Source organism: Chelonoidis abingdonii, chromosome 7 (assembly GCF_003597395.2).
Source record: "Chelonoidis abingdonii isolate Lonesome George chromosome 7, CheloAbing_2.0, whole genome shotgun sequence".
NCBI classification, from domain to species: Eukaryota; Metazoa; Chordata; order Testudines; family Testudinidae; genus Chelonoidis; species Chelonoidis abingdonii.
Genome location: NC_133775.1, coordinates 100,113,758 through 100,133,729, shown reverse-complemented (window position 1 = coordinate 100,133,729; position 19,972 = coordinate 100,113,758). Strand labels below are relative to the sequence as shown.

Below are 19,972 nucleotides of genomic sequence, written 5' to 3'. Positions count from 1 at the left end.
CCCGCCAGTCTGAGGATCCAGCCTACTGGGCAATTGCTTCTGTGAACTCCTTGATGCAATTCACCAAGCCTCTGTTGGCAAGCTGTGGTCGGCCTGTTCCGTGCTGTGCTATTTTCACCAGCAGGCACTAAGCCAGGTCCTCTCTGCAGCTTGCCAGGGAGCTTTATGCTGGGCTAGGGCACTGGAAAGAATAATTGAAAAGAATATTTAATTAGATTAAATGTCGGACCTGTCATCAGTGACAATGTCCCTCTAATTAGCTAATCGGAGACTGTAATATGCTACCAGTAAAGAAATTGCTGCGCTCCCCTGAGGACATGTGCTGCTGTCTAAACATGTCTCACAGATGTTAATGGAAGTCACATATGTGGAATTGAGGGCACTAGATAGCCCTTGTTAATTATGATGTGAGTTATTAGGTGATATTCCTCACTAAGTATACCAAAAAAACCCATGTATACTTGATCAACTGTTTTGTGATGGCCTGAGGTGTCGAAAGAAATGCTTTGAGCCCTCCTCAAGTAGAAATCAGGGAAGAAAGTACTCAAGATGGCAGGATAATTCTCTGCAGGTTTTTAGTGATGGGAAGCGCACTAGCTGTTTGTGCTCTAAACTCAGACTTCTCTCCTGCGGACAGTCACTCTTCCTGATTCTCCATATGGAGGCTACCAAAAAATTCTAGGAAACTCATCTTGCTCCAGGGCCAAGGAACGACTGTAGCAACAAGCGACTAGTTCTGGCTCCCACAGGACAGAATCCTTTCCTTATGGAGTGGTGGCAGACTTCTCCCCTGATTCTCTAAGAGGCATCGTTACAGTCTATATAACAAAGTGTTTGTCACCATCTGTGCATTAAAATGTATATATTCACTGAGTCTCACCTGCTCTTTCAGAGACACACACTGCAGATAGATTAAAACTCGATCAACACATCTTCATAATCAGTTTGGTATTTGCTTGCACAAAGCAACCAGACCTAAAGGAATATTTCTGGAGCTCTTTACCCCACTTTATTAGGATGCAGATCATGGCAGGCCACCATCCACACAACACCACACACATTGAGGCTTTTCAAAAATAGCCCCTAAGAGGTGACTTATTCCCCTTTTTTTTCCCCTTTGGCAAAGCCCAATAAATAATGAGTTGTCCTTCCCACCATACTTGTCCTCATGCTCTCTGATGTCACAGACTTCCCCCAGATGATCACTGTTGAACAAAAGGGGAATAAAAAGGTTCTCCCCTTCTCAGGGTGCTAATTCTCAAGGGTCTCTGTGATCACACATTCTCCCCAGAGAGCTGTGACAAGTCTCTGGGGAACCCCAGTTCTCCGTTTCCCCCGGAGAAACTCTTTTCCTCCCAATCTCTTCCTGGTATAAGAAGAGGAAGCTGTGGTGGCCTACACTTCCCAGATGACAAGCATCTCCTCTCCAGCATTGAGAAGAGAGGGGATCTTTGGTCCACCTTGCACTTTGAAGTTCTGATTTTAGGCTCTGAAGAAAGGCAACAGTTCAGAGTTTGCTTCCCAACTTCCTTGTCAAGATATCTTTCTCCTCAGTGGCTGCCTTTATCATGAACTTCCAGAACAGAGAGATTCTGGCCTCATGTCTTCCTTCACCAGCTGAAAAGGGCCAGCCCACTCTGTTACACAAGGCAAGAGGCTCCTTAGAACTACCTCAGATAGATAGATATTAGCAAACCTGGCCTTAGGCACATTGATAAGGCACTGCTTGGATTGTGGCAATCCCCTCAACAATAAGAAGCCCAATTTCTCCCCAGGAAACAGGACCAGAGCAGGGAGGTACTTTACTTGATGGGAACCAACAGCTGTCTCGACAACAACCCCACCAGAAGTCATACAAGATCCCCGAATTTGTGGGGGCTCAAGAATGTCCCTCAAATTTTATCACTGTCCTACATAAGCTTCCTTGTTTGGGGCTTTTCAAAGCCCTGTTTATTAAAGCTACAGCAAAGAATTTACTAGTTGTGTGTGCTGTAGCAAACAAGCCCACCAAAACTTGTGTGCTTCATCTGGCAAGTTCATTGCCATGCTTCTCAGCCTGTGCTTGTTCTCTCTCTCTCTAACACACACATACACACACACCCGTTCTCCACTGTACACGAGCAGCACGTCTCTCAGAAAGGAAATATTAACACATATTTGCATTAGCAAGCCTGCAGGAGACTCAGAATGTTCCAGGCATGTCAGCACATCTCACATGAAAGCAACATGCAGAACAAAACAACTGCATCAACGTTTGTGCTCAGCGTGCTGTGTGTGTGTGGTATGCATGTACTCCTCAACCTGCCAACGCCTGAGCATGAAACGTAGGGCAGGATGGAGGCTCAAAATGAGGGACATAGGAATAACACTGCTGTAGAAAACTTAATATGGAATGGGAACGCATCAGATTTTAGGAATATGTGGGTTTGAAATTGGGGTTGTTATTCACAAGTGACTGGGCGGATAGAGATTTCAGCTGGTTTGGATTGATGTTAGTAATAATGGTTATGGTTAAAGGCTATAATTAATATTAACATTTTGGCTTTTGTTGTATAGTACTCAGTAACCTTATGATAGGTGTCCTATAAACAGGTGAATAAACATATATAAAACAAGGAGGGAAAGGTATGTGTGTAGCCTGCGGTGAATGACCAAGATTAACAGAGGAATAGGAGAAGCATTCACTACAACTCCTAGTACTATTTATTTAAAATATAGTACTAACAGAGAGACTGCGGGCCTGACTCTGGTCTAATGACATCTCATTTACACGGGAATTAATCTGGAGTTATCCTGTTCATTTTAAAGGAGTTATTCCAGATTCAGAGAGGTGGAACTGAGATCAGAAACTGATCCTGAAGCAGAAATATGGAGGAGAGAGAGAACATATTGCTCAAATACACCTTAAAAGCAATAAATTGCTCCTCTAATAAACACTCTCCGTGCTAACCCCCACAGGGACAATTTTGTCCATTTAATTCACAGAAGCTCACTTAAATTTGGAAGCCTGGCAAAGTTGAAGAACTTTAAATTAAAAAAAAAAAAAGGCAAGATTTCTCACCAAGTGAAATTTCCCGGAATTGTTTTATTCTTCACTTTATTTTCATTGCCAATGGGAATTTCCCAGGAAAGCTGTCATTTCTCTAGCTCCTTCATTGCTTAGAAACAATTTCAAAATATAGCTCAGATCAACACAACTCCCTTCAGACAATTGCATCCACCACATACTGAATGGAGCCAACATCCCAGTTCTTTGAGAACCCCGCACAAGTTTGCTCATGCCACCTGCAAAAGAGTCAAAAATACCTGGCAACTGTATAAAGAACCTAATTTCCGCATCTTCCTCCCTCTTTCTGTAGATTTAATGACTGATTTTCCCCTCTTTCCTTTTCTCTTCCCTAGACTAAACCCATCCGATCTCCTAGCTAGGATCACTTCCATCCCCACCCTCCCTTGTGTTGAGAAATTGCAGTGAGTTGAGTCGCTCTGCATATTAATGAGTTCGCAGGAAGGGCAGCAGGAACTGTTTTAAAAGAGGACAAGAGGCAGAGGCAGCTCAGACAGAGAGCTGAAACTGACAAGGCAGCAGCAGCAGCAGCAAGAGAAAGGAATCCGGAGGTCCTCCAAGTTCCTGCCCTGACAACATAAGCCATTGAATCTGCTCGAAGACCAGAAGCAAGAAGAGCAATCCGATTATATAAGTGAGCTCTCTGACACATCTATTTAGATCCCTGAGGTCTTACCATGAAGCCTCTGACAGTAGCTTTACTTCTGCTGTTCATTGTAATGTGCTTAGCCACTGCAGAAGGTAAGTTAGTTTCTTATACCTGTTCCCCATTTAAACTTCTTTCCAGTGGTTTTTTCCCCCTCAATATTCTGTGTTTGCTCCTTGAAATACTATAATGAGATTTATTGTTTGTTGTCCTCAGTCTGTATGGGGAAGAATTGATATGATGAGTCTAATAGTAGTGGAAGGTAGTTCCAGGCTGTTGTTTTTTAAGGTGTAAGTAGTGGCAAAACACAGGAGACAAAGTTGTGCCCTCGGTTATAATTTTACAGTCCATTTATTCTGGTATGCAGTATATCTGGGGTAAATGCTCTGAAATCAGCGGAGTTACTCCAGATTTGTGCAGTTGAAAGCTTGCAGAATTTAGCTTGATTCAGTATAATGGATTGAACTGAGGGTGAAATTCCGACAGAGACGTTTTCTAGTTTTCCACGAAAATGACAGTTATAAAACTCGGATTTTGTCAGGCTTGGGAGAAACCTTTAGAATTTGTGCAGGTAAGAAATTCAGAAGCACAATTTAGAGCCCCCCCTCCCCCCGCCAGTTCTACTTGCGAAAGTAGAGTGGAGGCAAAAACAGAGAGCCGTGTAAGCTTGTTCATCTTTACAACAGACTTTAGCTCTTTTCTTTTGCATTTATTAAAGCTTAGTTTAATCACAGCAGGTGCACTTTAAAAAATCAACACTGACCGCACTGCAGTACTGTGTATATTTACCACACCAGTTCCAGTACTTTAACATGTCTTTCTCAGGGAGTTACTAAAACTTTCTGTGGTAAATCATGAGGAAAATATTGCCCTTTTCAGCTCAACAACCCCCCAAAGTGTACATTTTTATAGGTTTTTAAAACAAGACTTGTCTGTATATTTACATAAGCTAATGATGAGGGGCGGAATTAACTGCAGTTGGTACATAGTAACTTTGTACACAAATGGTAAATACTTTCTCTTGTAGGATCAAAGTGCAAATGCTCAAGAAAGGGTCCTAAGATAAGATTCTCTGCTGTTCAGAAGCTGGAAGTCAAACCAAAGTATCCACATTGTAAGGAAAAAATGATCATGTAAGTGCTCCTGCATGCGTTCTACTATGTACCAAGTGAAGTGCATCTCCCTGTATTGCATGCATCTCCCTGCATTGCAACCTCCTTCTTTGTTTTTTAGAATTTCCTGATATACTAATTTCCAACATTAGCCATAATAAAACATGTAGCTACATGAACCAATCCTATCTGTAGTATGTCAATACAGTAGAATCTGCTTAATACTATAAATATCTAAAGAATATTGCTTATGAGAGTAATTATTAGTTTATCAAATGATGAGGGTCAAATTCTACTTTCAGCTGCCCAGATGTAAATCCAGAATGCTAAACTCAGGCTACTGTGGATTTACATGGGGAGTAACAAATGAGAACAGAATTTGGGTCCACAGAAGTTTCAAGTAAGGAAGAATCATCCAAATTCACTGAGGCAAATTTTTGTCTCGGTTACGCTCGTACAAGTCCTTTGATTTCAGTAGGGTTGCATGGATTGTAACTGAAAGTAGAATTTTGTAAGAAAAATGCCGCTATCTGTATTAGCAAATAGCCGTGCATTGACCAATGCTGAAATGAAACCTCAATAGAAACAATTGATAAGCTAAAGTCAAAGGGAGCTCTAAAGACTAGATCAGTGGGGTATATTACAGTTTAAAACAATGGCACGGGAGCGGGGTGTTCATGTATCCTGTCTTGTATATTGTCAAAGTTTTTGAAAGGCTTTGCACAAAGCACAAAACAGGCTATGTGCCTGCATAAGAATAGCTGAAAATACTTATTCTGCTATTTACCCCATTGCTCTGCAAGGACAGAAGAATGTCCTCCTATACCCAGATGTACAGACACTCTTTTCTCAACCTAGGTATTATATAATTTTTTAACATTAGCTTTAATTAAAAACTGTTATTTGTTCTTATTAGCTGCTTGTCAGATCTTCACCAAAAAGGCTAGGCATTGAATATCTTGTAGCATTTGTTCCTTATCAGTTAATGTTACCAGATTTACTGAAACGTAGAAAGATGATTTAATATATCACGGTGCAATAAATTGATATCTCTTCAAAACGCAGACTGCTCTTAGTTACACCCATGTAAACTCTGGGTCAAATTCTCTTTTTAGTTACTCTGGTTTGGCCATTCACTTCAAAGCAGGTAGGATTGGGTCCAACTCCCCATTCAATAAGGGAAGAATTGAACCCACTGATTTCAAAGCAGCTACCCCAGATTTACAAGCAGCATAACCGAAAGCAGTATTTGGAAGTTGCACTCATCTATCTAAGGCAGGATTTAGCTAACGCAGCCCAGGACATATCATTTATATTTAGATAATCAACACTTGAGTAATTTTTTAAAAAATATTTAAATTGTAAAAGCAAGGCATGCTGCCTGGAGCAAAGTCATCTCTCAGGTTCCAAATAAGTCATTTGAAATGAACATGTCGAACAAACGTTTTGAATTAATAACCCTTTGAACTTTCGCAGGGGCTTAAATAAACACCACTTTGAATTGTCAGAGAGAAAGGCATCTTTGGCAAAGTGGTAATAATATTTAGAATCCAGAAGTCTTCCGCTCAGGAGCAGGGCGCTTTTTCCCAGCCAGCGGATGCAAACAGTCATTTCTATTTTATGTCAATCACCTGGGGCTAACAAAAGGGGCTGAAACATGCAGCAGCATAGAAGCAATTGGAGAATTTGCTACAGCGCTCTGTGCAGCTAGAGACTTCAATCTGTGCCTAGGAGTTTGACTGGCTGCTGGAAAGGCAAGCAGCAATCTGCTCTCCCCAAGCAAGATGCCAGCAGAAGCTGGATGGCGAAGTGCTGTCAAGAAAACAATAACAAGCTTTGCTGGGATAACTCTGTGAGAGACAACTGCTCCAAAGCACTGGAAGCAGGGCCAGACTTGGCAGCCAAGAAGAGAAGGGGAAATTGTGAGCATGAAATGAACCTCAATAGTGCAACTTCTCACTTTCCATAAGAATATCAGCAAAATATATAAAATACTTTAGCTTTTGCTAAAATGCCTTGGCAAAAGAATTAGCTTTCAAATGAGGCTCTAATCTTGAATATAGGTGTGCAAATTTGGAGAACTGCAATTACCTTGCCTTAACAAGCTGGCCATTCCTATTCTGTCGAGACAAAATTTAAGACTTCAGTGGAATTACTCCTGATTTACACCAGTGCAAGAGGAGGAGAAAGCAGAGATGTTGTCATTAGTGCTTTTGTAGGGAGTGACTCATCAACTTCAGTGTCACTTGAAATCAGTACTAGAGAGAAGTGGGGGATATTGGAACAACTGGAGGGAGCTGTGACCAGAAACGATTGATACCATGGTTTCAGTACAAGATGCAGAAAAGCCATATTCCTGTAATGGATTTTTGTGGCTGTTGTTGAGGAAATAAAATCAGTGAATGATCTTGATTCTCCTCCAATCTGCCCCATAAGCCTGACTGTTCTTTGGTCTATTTACATGGAAGAAGTGTGTAAACTGTAGGGTGATTGGCAGACCGGAGGATAGTGGAATATATTGTTTGGAAGAGATTCATCTAATAAAATGAAATAAAATACATAGGTAGAACTGGAAAAGTTTCTGAAATCCCCGACCCCTTGGCGTTGCCTAGATCTGTGTTGAGCAGGGTTAGCCAGCATGGTGGCCGATCCCAAGCAGCTGGTCTACACTGCCAGCTTTACCTTTGCTACCTCCAATGGAGCTGAGGTGGTGAAAGTGTAGAGAGCCTGAAAGTGAACTCAGCTAAATATTTGTGAGAACAGGGTTTAATTCACTGACAGAATGGCAAAACCCTCCTTTAATTCCATGGCAGGCAGATCACCCTATTACTAAAAATATAATGAACAAAATTCTACACTGATTTATATTCCATCCAGTTTCTATCACTCACAAACATTTGTGTACATATATACACAGAAAGAGAGAGAGAGAATATGCTATATATTGCTCAAAGACTTAAGAACTCTTATTGGTGTTAATGGAAACTGCCAACAGAGATTAAGAGTTTCTTTATTCTATTTAAAAAGCGAATGGAAACAGGGAAGCCTCTTGGAACACATCTTGTCTTTGTGTACAAGAAGTTTTATGGCTGTATATAGGAGAAGAGATGGACCAACCTACCCCAAAGTTGCTTGGTACAATGTGCAGATGATTTTATGCAAAAACTGTACACGCTAGCCCTGATTCTAAAATGTGTTGCCCAGCTCGGCCACATGGCTATGTGGTGGCTTGGACCTTCTTCTCTTGTCCCCAATTTGTAGTTGGGCAAAGCAGCCAGGGACCTGATAGATCCAGCCAGCTGAGATTTCCCCTTGACTAAGGAGATGAGTTATCATAGCAGCACTGTGCCACCTGGTTACTTTCCCCAACATAGAAAGAATGGCCAGGGGAAAGGAATGGAGCTTTAACTATTTTTAGCTGTCAAATGGCCCCTTAAAGCCATAATCAGATGAGCATAAATTAGGGGAGTGGACCAATCTCCATCCAACCTCATGATCCCAGGGGCCGGCAAAGATACTATACAGCTGCTTTTGGTCCCCTGGGGTACACCCCTAATCCCAAAGTGACACAAATATGCAGGAAACCACTCAGCATCAGACTTGTTTCAAAACTGTCTTTGAAGCGAATGCTGTAAAATATGCAGAATGACTTCTAGCTGGGATTAACCAAGCTCTCGGTGTACAGGTTTTCCCACAGAGTAATTCTCATTTGGCTCACCTGGGGGAGCTGCAGCCTTCGCAACACCAGTGTTAACTCATCTGGGGCAATGTGCAGGAATCATATGCACACAGAGAACAAGGGCAGCCACACGATGAGGAATTTCATTAAATGGCAAAGTCCACTCTAGTGGCTGGCAGTCATAGGAGGTGCTAACTGGGTTACCCATGACCCATATACTATACAAAACCCCAATGGCAAAAGAGTGCATCAGTCATTAAAGTATGATTTAACTGTATGGATTTATCCAAAAATCTATTAGGAATTTGGAATAGCCCTTCCAAAGAAAGTCTAGCATTCAGGATTGTTTTTCCCCCAGCACAGAGTTAACATGGATCAGTCCAAATGATAAGATGAACGTCTGCTATAAAACAATGCATCTCAGTCTTAAAACTCCTTTATTAACCCAACTAGTCGGATAATCATGCCATGAATATTATCATAAGTTGGTAATAAACTTTAGTGCAAATAAAGTTGCCCTTGATTACTTTTCTGAAGCAGAGTTATGCATCGTCGTTCTCCAGAGGCACTGCACCTCGTCTCCTGGGGTTTAGTTTGTCATTTTCAGAAAATATTCTGTTCACTCTTTGAGCAAAACAGCATCGACTGAGTTCTGATTTCATATCTCCCCCACCCCCCCACACACACACACAAATCCCACTGCCAAGACAATAACCACTGGATGCAAATACTGTTCCTCAAGCATGATTCCATTAAAACTCACTGCCCACAGGTCTCAGTTCTCCCATTCAGTTCAATGAGAAAATGTTGTCTATGGATTGAACCACACAGGAATTATCTTAGTGAAGCCCAAAGTAAGCACATAGGGTCTGTATGTTGTAGCATTAATTCACCTCCCTCAACATGCACACAGACCCTTAACACCTTTTCCCGCTCCTATTGTTCATGCTTCCAATACACAAGGGATTTGATGTCTTGTGCTTTTGCAGCATTCGTTTGCCTCTTACTGAGGGCAAAACCAAGCAAAGCCAGAATTCAGCCCCCATTCTGTATCTAGTTAGTGAAAGACATACTGAGACCCTGGGTCAGCCCTATGGGGCTCCAACCAAGAATTCGGTCCAGTAGCCAGAGCTGAAGAAAAGGACATGTTTCAACCTGCTCTCTCTGTCCTTTGTCTGAATTTTGCATCGTGGTATTCCTTGCTGATTTGTAGAATGGGTAAAAAAAAATGTACAAAAAAAGATATTCTCATCCAAAAATTGGCCCTTTTTTCAAAAATGAAACCTTTGTGAAAAATTCTCAACATTCTCAGAATTTTCCATTTTCCTGGAAATTTTTTTTAACTGAAATTTTTACCAACTTAATTTTCTAAATTGTTTTAGTTTAACCAAAAACTGTGGTTCCATACTAAAAAACAGGTTTCTAGAAAATGAACATTTTGGATAAAAAATGTGGTTAAAAACGTAACAGAAAAAGTTGCCAAAAGTGGAAAATTGAACCATTTTAAACCCTTAGAACTCAAAGCAACTTTGAAATTTAAAATGTTTTTGTCATAAATAGATAGCTAAGGGTTAACGTTTCTTTTACCTGTAAAGGGTTAACAAAGGGAACCAAACACCTGACCAGAGGACCAATCAGGAAACTGGATTTTTCAAAGTCAGGGAGGGAATTTTTGGGGTCTGGAGTCTTTTGTCTGTCTCTCAGCTATGAGAAGGTCTTTCTATCTTCTAATCTTCTGTTTCCAAATTGTAAGTACAGGTAGAAAAACAATATAGGCTTTTATGTTGTTTGTGTATTTACATTGTGTGTAGCTTGCGGAATGTTTCAAATTGGATATCTTTTTGAATCAGACTGTTTATTCATATTTCTTATAAGCAATAGCCTGTATTGTCACTTGATGCAGAGATTACATTCTTATGCTTTTTTCTTTCTTTTTATATAAAGTTTTATTTTAAGACTTGTTTTGAGTTTTTCTCTCTGGGTAGGCTAAGGAACGAAAGGGAGGAATTTTCTTCTGTGTTAGATCTATGGAGGGTGAACTCTGCAGCACCAGGGAATTTTGTGGAGGGGAGAGAGAGAATCATTTCTGTTTCCTTGTATTGGAGTTTGTCTCTTTGTGGAATAGAGGAGACATGCTTCTTGGTATTGTGATGTAAAGAGATTGCATCAGTACTCTCAGGTTAGCCCAGAGAGGAAAGTCTGGGTGGGAGAGAGAGGGGGAAGGGAAGTGGGGTATTTCCCTTTGTTGTGAGACTCAGAGTCCCTGAGTCTTGGGGTCCCTCCAGGGAAAGTTTGGGGGACCAGAGCGAGGGAGGCGCTGTAATTCCTGTCTGGTGGCAGCGAGATAAGATCCAAGCTGGTATTAAGCTTGGAGGTTCATGCTAGGCACCCAGATTTTTGGATGCTAAGGTCCAGATTTGGGAAAGATGCTTATGATAGTTTTACTAACTTATTTTCCCATTTCTAGACCAGCTCTGCTGATTTGTCAGTGAAACCATGACATCATCTGGATTATTGTAGACCATTAATTAACCAGCATTAAATGGTTGGCACTCAAACAAAGGACAAAGTAAGAGGAAACCAGAAAGGCCAGGAAGTCAATTGGCCACATGTTACCTCCTTGCCTGGTCATATTTCCAGGATGAGATGCCATCAGTCCTTGTGTGATTCCTCTCCAGTGCAGCTATGGGCAAGTTTAAATGGATCGGCATGCACGCTGATAAAGCTAGAGATGGTCCCAGCTGGCTGCTGTCTTCCTTGCACCACAGACTAGCCCTTTGGGGTCTCCAGAAGCTTGCAAAGCACACAAGTACTGCTGATGAAAGCATTACTGCATACAAAATCAGTGATCCAGGCCTAATCCTTACTCTCCCAAGTAGCATTGTCCAATGGGACTTTTTCCACGTGCTTGAATTATTTGTCTGAGTAAAGGTTTGCGGGACTGGACCCTAACTGACCATTTTATTTAAATCAGTTATTAAATCCCAAAATAAATGTTTGCTAGAGGGTGGAATAAAACTGTTGATTAAAAATTATGGGCAGCTCAGCTGATGTAAATCGGCCTAACTCCATTGGTGACCATGGAGCTACACCAGTGGAGGATCTGGCCCAATTTTATAATTGCAAACTCAAATTTTATTGTGGAACATAGTGGCTTGTTATCCTCTCAGTGCACATGTGCAACTCTCATTAACATGAATGAAATACCTGGAGCAAGAGAGAGCCTGTTGGCTTTCATAAAATGTTCACAGTGACCAATGTGAGTTATTCATGACCTTTCTGTAGTGATCGTTCCTTTTCCATTTCAGTGTAACTATGCAGTCACGGTTCAGAGGAGGACAGCAGTACTGCTTGCATCCCAAACTCCAAAGCACAAAGAGATTAGTTAAGTGGTACACAATATGGAAGGAGAAACGCAGGTGAGTATTAATTTCACTCAGCAAAAGATACTCCTGTTTTCTGTGGGATAAAGTGATGTCATGATAGGTAACCAAATTTGTTCCTTTTGGCAAATAACTTGTCTTTCTTGCTTGAATGTTTGAGACATGGCAGCATGGAACAGTTAGGTGTAATAGTCCAAATGGCTCTCTCTGGAATATGGCACAAATACTAATTAGACTGAAATGGCTAAAACCCTCCTAAATAAAATGCTACAGACAGCACATTAGTTTAACTGCTTCTGGGTCTATTTTTTTTAAGCATCATGAAGGTGAAAAATGTGATGCAAGGTTAGATACTGTTAATAGAGTCTTGAGATTACTACCTAAATGCATACAGTAAAATTCTCATACTCTAAACAATCAATTCAATGTGATCGATTTATTTGATAAAGCCTACAAATTACATCTGTAAATAGTCAAATAATATAAATGGCTTCGAATACAGTTTATTCCTAGTTTTGGGATAGGCTTCTCTGAGACTAAATAGTAATACTTTGCACTTGCACAATACTTGTTATCTGACATTTTCAAAGTTTGTTACACCGTATCACCTCCAAATCAGAGATGAGGAAGCCAAGGCAACTAAAGGCTAAGTTACTTGCCTAGGGTCCAACACAAAGTCAGTGGCAGAGTTGGGAACAGAAACCAGGTCTCCTGAGTTCAGGTCCCATGCTCTAAGCACTAGGAAACACTACCACCCTATATTTGATTATCCAGATTTTAGCACATTTTCACCCAGCTGTAATTTCATGCTGTAACTCTCTATGGCTTGATTGCTGGATGCAATGCTACCTTTCCCTTCCATCCTGGCCTTTGCACAAGCTAAGCCATCAGTGATAAACAGAAAAGAAACACAGACATAAGTGAACACCAGATTTAAAATGGGTTATGTTGTCTGTAAATAATTAAGAGGAAGTCTAAAGGAACAAAGAGGAGTTAGCTCCCCACTGCCCCCATTGGCTTTGAAATGGAGTTGGGTGCTCAGTAATAATCCTCCCCTTGGTAGGGATGTCCAGCGATTTCTTAGAGCTCATTATTAGTTGAGGAGCTGAGGCAGGGGAGTGTAAGAAAGCTTCATTTCCTCTCACGCCCTGTAGCTAGTCTCCCCATTTCTTTTGGCAGGAAAAAAGTAGCAGAGGGAGGACTTACCATACACAGAACTTAAAGGATATCCTTGGGAGGAGTTAAATATCTTACCACCAGCTCCAGTAACCTAGCCTTGAGCACAAATATTACTCACACTGGTTTAAATTCACTCATTGGTAGAATATCGCTTAACCCATTCAGCACCCCAGAATGTGGGATGTGCAGATGTGGGCAGCTCTCTGTACCCTCTGTGGGCTGGGGGAAGTTGGATCTGTCTGAGCTCTGAATATGCTGGCATGGAGTAGAGAACTGTAGAAGAACCCACCAGATGCAGGCTTACATTGGATCCAGTGCCTGGCCTGGGCTATGGAGCAACAGTGGCCACTCTTACCTCCCCTAGGAATGGGACTGACCATGGGTGTGGATAAGATCCCATCTCTCCAATCACCACTTAATTCCATGCACAAATCCCATTTACGCAAGTGATGTGGATGGGGGACTCAAGCTGCGTCCATTTACAGCACTCACCTTTGAGATCTACACCTGTTATTGTGATGGTGCAATAGAATGTCAAGCACTCCTCCTTCCCAAACATATACTGCCATATCTCACTTGCTGGATCCACTGCAAGTTTGCAGCTCTGAGGATATCTTAGTGGTACTTAGTTTTAGGACATTGCAAAGGAATAGAAAAGTGACTTGCCCCTGATTTTTCTAATAAATCTAGATGGGACTCTTCTCTCATTTCTTCCTTTAAGATTCAGGTTCCAAAATACAAATCATAAGCTCCATGAACCACCAGGAGGAGCCTCAGTTACCAGTACAACATTCTCTTTCACGTTCTGGAAATGCTCAGCAGTCTTTTTAGAAAAGGGTATCATCAAGGATAGAATGAAATCAACGTGGGAGAATTCTGAATCAGAATGTAAAACTAAACAGTATGTAAAGGTTTTAGGAGCTGTGGAATGTTTACATAAATGTTAGCTGAGAAAAGCACGTAGCATAATCTCTAGCGAAAGACCAACTCTGGAGCCTGAATGAAAGAACCGGACTGGGGCCATCAGATGGAATGTACAGTAGCTCAAGCACACTGAATTAATCAGCCGTGTAGTAAAGGGTGTGAAATGGAAAACTCTCATTGACTTCAATGTGATTTGGGTCAGGCACGTATGTTAAGAGATGAAGTATTTCTAAAGTAGCAGTAATATAGAGCCAAATCTTTTTTCCATTTTAATCAGTGAGAACTTTCTTGTTAACTTCAGTATTGAGCTCAGAATGTGATCACCCTAACCCTACCTTAAAAATCCAGTTGACTGAGCCAAGGGCAAATGCAAATTCTTTTGTGGAAACGTCTTGTTCCTGGATTACAAGTTTGCCGCTGTGCAGGGCAGATAGCCAGGCTGATGAAAGCTCATGGCATTAATGTATGTAAGGGACACCACTCCATGCTGATATTTTTGCCTGTCTGCAAGCTCTGTATAAGCTGTTTGTGGTCTGGTAAGTAAATAGAATGCATTGTGAAATGTCAACTATTATGTAACGCCGTATTTCCTTACTGTTTGTAAAAGCTACCATTAAAACAACAAAGGAAATGAAACCACAGACTCTTACTGTGACACTATGCCCCATATTCTTCATAGAGATATTGTTATGATATGAATATGGCCTAACTAAGGTGTGTTTTGGCCAAAATAAGTCATGTGAGATATCATTTGGAAAGGTTATGATTTGCTAAAATCATGTGGCACCCCAGAGGTAGGGGGTAACCTGTCACACTTCCGTTCAAGTAACGTTACCAATCTGCCTTAAGCTGATAAAAACAAGACGCATTAGATTTAAGCTTGCCATAGCAAAGGCCCTGGTATCACATGGCCTCACTCGTGCAGTGACGCCTGGGTATAAAGGCACTGCCTGGGGTCTTAGCCTTATATTTGAATTTCCTTATGTGGGTTTGTCAGACTTTTAATGCCAACTTTGACATATTCTTGTGCCTTATTAACATGCTTTATATAATCATCCCCTTGTTAACAAACAGGACAGTATTTTAGTAAAGCATCAATACCTGTCTAACTCTGTTGTCTTTCAAGCTTCACAATGTAGAATAGATCGTTCCGTATACAGGGAGATACCCAGGAATCGCCAGAAAGTGTACGTCCTACTGTGCATTTAACCCGTTCTCCCTTCCTCTCATCATCCTCCCCAAAATACAGCTCAGGGGGCAGGAGTAGGTTATAACTGTACCTCACCTGATATAATTACACATATTCACCTGTTTAAAAGAACTAGGAATTTGCTCAGCATGTTCTGACTACAGTGATGGCATATTGACACCTTCTGTAAACCTGGGGAAATATTCCGCTTAAAGAGAGTCCTCCCCAGCCTATATTGTACTATCTGCATGTCTGTTCTCCAGTTTATTCCCCTCCATGGAAGTAGGTGTTAGGCCCTTTGGTATCTCCAGACTGTGCGTTCCACTTCAGGGCAGACTGTTCTATAACAGGGAAGTTACTCCAGTGCCAGCTGTGACTCTAACTCCTTAGACACACCAGCTAACCACACTGCCTATTAGCTCCCTAGGCTTTTGCCAGCCTCAGTACAGAACGTAAACAGTCCCCTTGGAAACCTCAGTCCCTCCTGACACTAAGGCCTGGCCTACACTATGCATTTAAATTGATTTAAACAGCGTTAAATCGATTTAACGCTGCACCCGTCCACACTACACTGCTCTTTCTATCGATTTAAAGGGCTCTTTAAATCGATTTCTGTACTCCTACAAAACGAGAGGAGTAATGCTAAAATCGATATTACTATATCAGAATAGAATTAGTGTGGAAGAAAATAGACAATATTGGACTAATTATTTTACAGTAGATACCCACAGTACACCGCTCCAGAAATCGAAGCTAGCCTCGGACCATGGATGCACACCACCGAATTAATGTGCCTAGTGTGGACGCGCACAATCGACTTTATAATATCTGTTTTATAAAATCAGTTTAAGCTAATTCGAATTTATCCTGTAGTGTAGACGTGGCCTAAGTGGACCCCTGTGAAATTAGCTCCCTTTCACTGTAATGTCACAGAACATCCAAGTTCCATGGCTCTCAAAGGACCAGACACACACCCCAGGTCAGTCAGTTCCTTCTTAGATCTCCCTCCTTTACCCAATGAGGCAACACTCAGTCCAATTCTGTAATAAATGCATTTAGGCTGCATTGATTAAGTGAAAAAGAAGCAAAAGATATTTGCACAATGCTAAGAATACTAAAGACACAAACAGACAAAGACAAACTTAGGTTATTATCTTATAAAACTTCTGTTTGAAGTAACACAGTCTTACAAGTTCAGCTGCTGAGGCTTATCCCAGCGGTGGCAGCTAAAGGTCCTTTACCTGGGAGACAAAGCCCTTGCTTTTTAGGATCCAATCAAGTATAAAGCCCTGTATCCTTCCAGTAGGCAGCTTTTATCCGAAAACCCTGACATCTGATTGTTCTGACCCCAGAGGAAGCAGATGCAAAAGGTGATTCCATGAGGTGATCCTTCAGAGAAGTCATCCTGTGTGACTCATCCCTGGGTAGAAGTTTCCCCTTCTTTATTGTCCTGTAAACTGTACCTACTCTCTGTACTGAGAATCAAGGAGTTTCCTTGGAATATGTTGCTTTTCAATAGGTGTCAATTGACCACTCTGCCCTCTAAGGGATGTAGCCATTTCTATGGGCAAAACTGAGCAATGATTAATGGCTCTTGTTATCACAAGGTCTGTCCCAGCCATGTGAGAGTTATGTAATGCACGTGTACAGTTACTACTCTTAACATGAGAAATCCAGAGATAAGTATCTGAGCATTACAGTCATTCATTCACCAGTATTTAGGAAAGTCCAGGCACTACATTTTACTGCAATTTTAACAACTTAATTTAAATAATGTTCCACCAGCATTAAGCCTTCCTGACTCTCAGTTGATACATAGCCTAGAGTTGGCCTAAGCCTCCAGCCTCACAGCATGATCCTGTTAACTTTCTCCTATGGCCTATTCCCCACCTGAAGTCTCAATTTCCCTTTTGCAACAGCACATCCAGTTGTTTTTGAAATCGTGATGATGTCACAAGCAGGGAAGAAGGGGCTATATTTAGCCTTTGGATACACTATCAGGGCACATGTCCCCAGTGGCTGCAGATGCATCAGGAAGGATGCTGGGATGGCTAAAGGTTCCTGCAACTCCTCTGCCCTCTAAGTGAACGATTGTTGGCTGCACAACCCTGGAAGTGGGCAGCACTAGCCTATGGAAGGGAGCATTGCTAGGCTGGACACAGAGTGCACTGAAACTCAACACAACTTAGAGAATTAACTCCAGGAGAATCTCCAGAGAGTAGTGGCGTTTAGAGCGGCTCTGAATTCTTCCTCCTGCCCCCCACTCCCTCAAGGAAATTTTTGAAGAAAATAAAAAAAAAACTTTTCTTTTTGCCCAAATTTTCAGCCAAAGAAGTCAAAACTCAAAAGATTTTGGCCATAAACCAAAAGAGTTGGCTGAAAACTTTTGGATTTTAGCTGGAATATTTTGACAAAAAATGAAATTTTCCACAGAAAGCAGACACCTTTTACAAAAAAAATAAAAAAAATTCATTGCAATGAAAACATACATTTCCATCCAAAAACAGTTTTGTTAGTAAAATTTTCCACAAGCCCTAGTGATCTACAAAGCTTGCCTGGGGATCATCTGAGGATGAGGTAGATGTAAACTGCAACTACCAGCAGCTGCAGGGTTAAGTGAGCCTAATGGCAGGAGTCATAGAGAGAAGCAGCAGGAGCAGACGAACTTCTCAGAAACCAAGAGCCTGATTTAATCAGAGACTCCCTTGTAATAAAAATTTAGGGAAGAGACAAAATATGTGATGTTTTGAACCCAATCCCATTGCCATCAAAGTCAAAAACGGTTTTGCTAATGACTTCAGTGGGAGCTGGATTAAACCCACTGAATGTTTTTTCATGAGGTGTCAGTGTTTTTTAAAGTCAAATGTAGTGTAAAAATGAATTCCTGCTTTCCCAAAATATCTCTGGGGCCAATTATAATCATGCCACTGTAGATTGTTTTAATCTGTGGAGACTGCATGCGTGGAATGTTTCAGCAATATTACAGAGGGAAAGTTAAGGAATTCTTCTTTTAAATATTTAAACTAGCAACATATTTTCACATATTAGCTTGTACTTTTCCCGAGGCAAAAAACATGCTGTTGGATGTGGAGTCCCTCATTTTAAATATCCTAATAATCCTTTCAGTGATAGATTTGACCACTCTCAGTGCATTAAAGAAAGGAAGAAGGGTGGAAATTCTGTTTTCACTTGTACCAATGCAACTGACTCTGCTGAAGTTAGTGACATTCCTCCTGATTTCCACTGATGTAAATGAATGCAGAATTTGGTTCTGAGTGTTTAATCACCAGGATGGTGGGGAAGGTTTTAACTGTAATCAAAATGACTTAAATACCTAGCTTTCTGTTTTTATTTCCCAGGGTTTATGAAGAATAAGAGGAAAACTCTTGGTAAAAGAAATGGAATTTGTTTAGCTGACTTAAGGAATGGACTCTGCAAAGAATATTTCTCTCTCACAGACATAAGACACAAATTCTATATTATTATAAAGCACTTTTTACCAAGGGTCAGTTTTTACATTTTATAGCTGTGTGCGGAAGGGTCCCAGATTTGTCTGTTGCACACTTCCAATTTCATACCTGTCTGCTTTATACTGAGATTGTGAAAACTCATGCTTTTCATTATAAATAAATGCTTTTTTTGTATTCATTCATACATCACTATGATTACAATCGAGCTTTATAAGCTCATTAGACAAACAATATATGTAGCGGTATTATATAATGGTGTCCCTTATCCTTTTGTACTGGGAAAGCTTCAGTGGTGTGCTTAGGATTTCTAGCAAGGTTGTCCAACTATGATGGAAGCAGCACAATGTAGGGACTGAGGAACAGCTTGCTGTGTAACATGCCACTGAAGTGTAGTGGCATTTATAGCTGCAGAGATGAGGTTCCTTAGTGGCTTGTCAAATGCCTACAAACATCACTTTGTATCTGTTCTTTAATGAAACAGGGTCTTGCTGAAAGGTGAAATGTATTACATACCCCCACTTAATGTTTTATATACACTAGAAAACATTTCTAGAGCAGTTTTATTACTAAGAATGTGTTTGATCTATTTTCACCTGAGGTTCTTGTGAAAAGTTTGCAGCTTCATCAGTTTTCAGATATTTTAATTTTCAAGAATATTGTGTATGATTTTGTAGATTTGTAGCAAAAAAATCTTTGAAAGGTACCTTTTTATGAAAAATCGGAGAGGGCAAACATATAAAATAAATATATATGTTTTAGTCACAAAGCAACATATTCATTATTTTGAATGTAATACTTAAATATTAAGCAGTGCATTCCTCTTTTTAAAAATAAAATAACAAAACTACCTTTTCATGTGTAAATATACTACAGGGAGTCTCCCTATATTATCTTTCTGTATCATGTACTGTACTGCTAAATTATCATACGCTATTTAAATGTTTGAAATATTTAGAAAGTTGCATGCAGATTTCATATTTCTTTCTAAAAACAAATGGAAAAATAAGTAATAAAATATATTTAAAAATGCCAAAGGCTGTTTTTCAACTTCATTAAGACATTGTGAAACTCAGTCCACCTCTTATGCTTTTTATCGAGGTTGCATTGATTCCGAAAGAGCCATAAAACATTAGTGAAAGAAGCTTAAGATACATAGCAGCAGTGGATATCCTGAGAATGTCATTTATGGCCAATTCAATTCTCACTGACCTCAATAGAAATTGGACTGGACCTTAAATCTAGAGAACCAGCCTATGTGAAAATGATATAGATTCCCAGTGCAGTGGATATGACGGCCTTTGTGAGGTTGCAGGGTAAAGCACC

At 40.6% G+C, this 19,972-nt stretch overlaps 1 protein-coding gene across 1 annotated transcript; it reads left to right on the top strand.

Moving 5' to 3' along the window:
• The first annotated feature begins 3,284 nt into the window (after nucleotides 1–3,284).
• CXCL14 (C-X-C motif chemokine ligand 14) lies at nucleotides 3,285–19,683 on the top strand. Its single transcript, XM_032783248.2, has 4 exons — nucleotides 3,285–3,808; nucleotides 4,741–4,846; nucleotides 11,813–11,923; nucleotides 18,539–19,683. Exons 1-4 carry the CDS (start codon nucleotides 3,745–3,747, stop codon nucleotides 18,552–18,554), a joined length of 297 nt encoding a protein of 98 aa, XP_032639139.1. The 5' UTR covers nucleotides 3,285–3,744; the 3' UTR covers nucleotides 18,555–19,683.
• The last annotated feature ends 289 nt before the right edge of the window (nucleotides 19,684–19,972 follow it).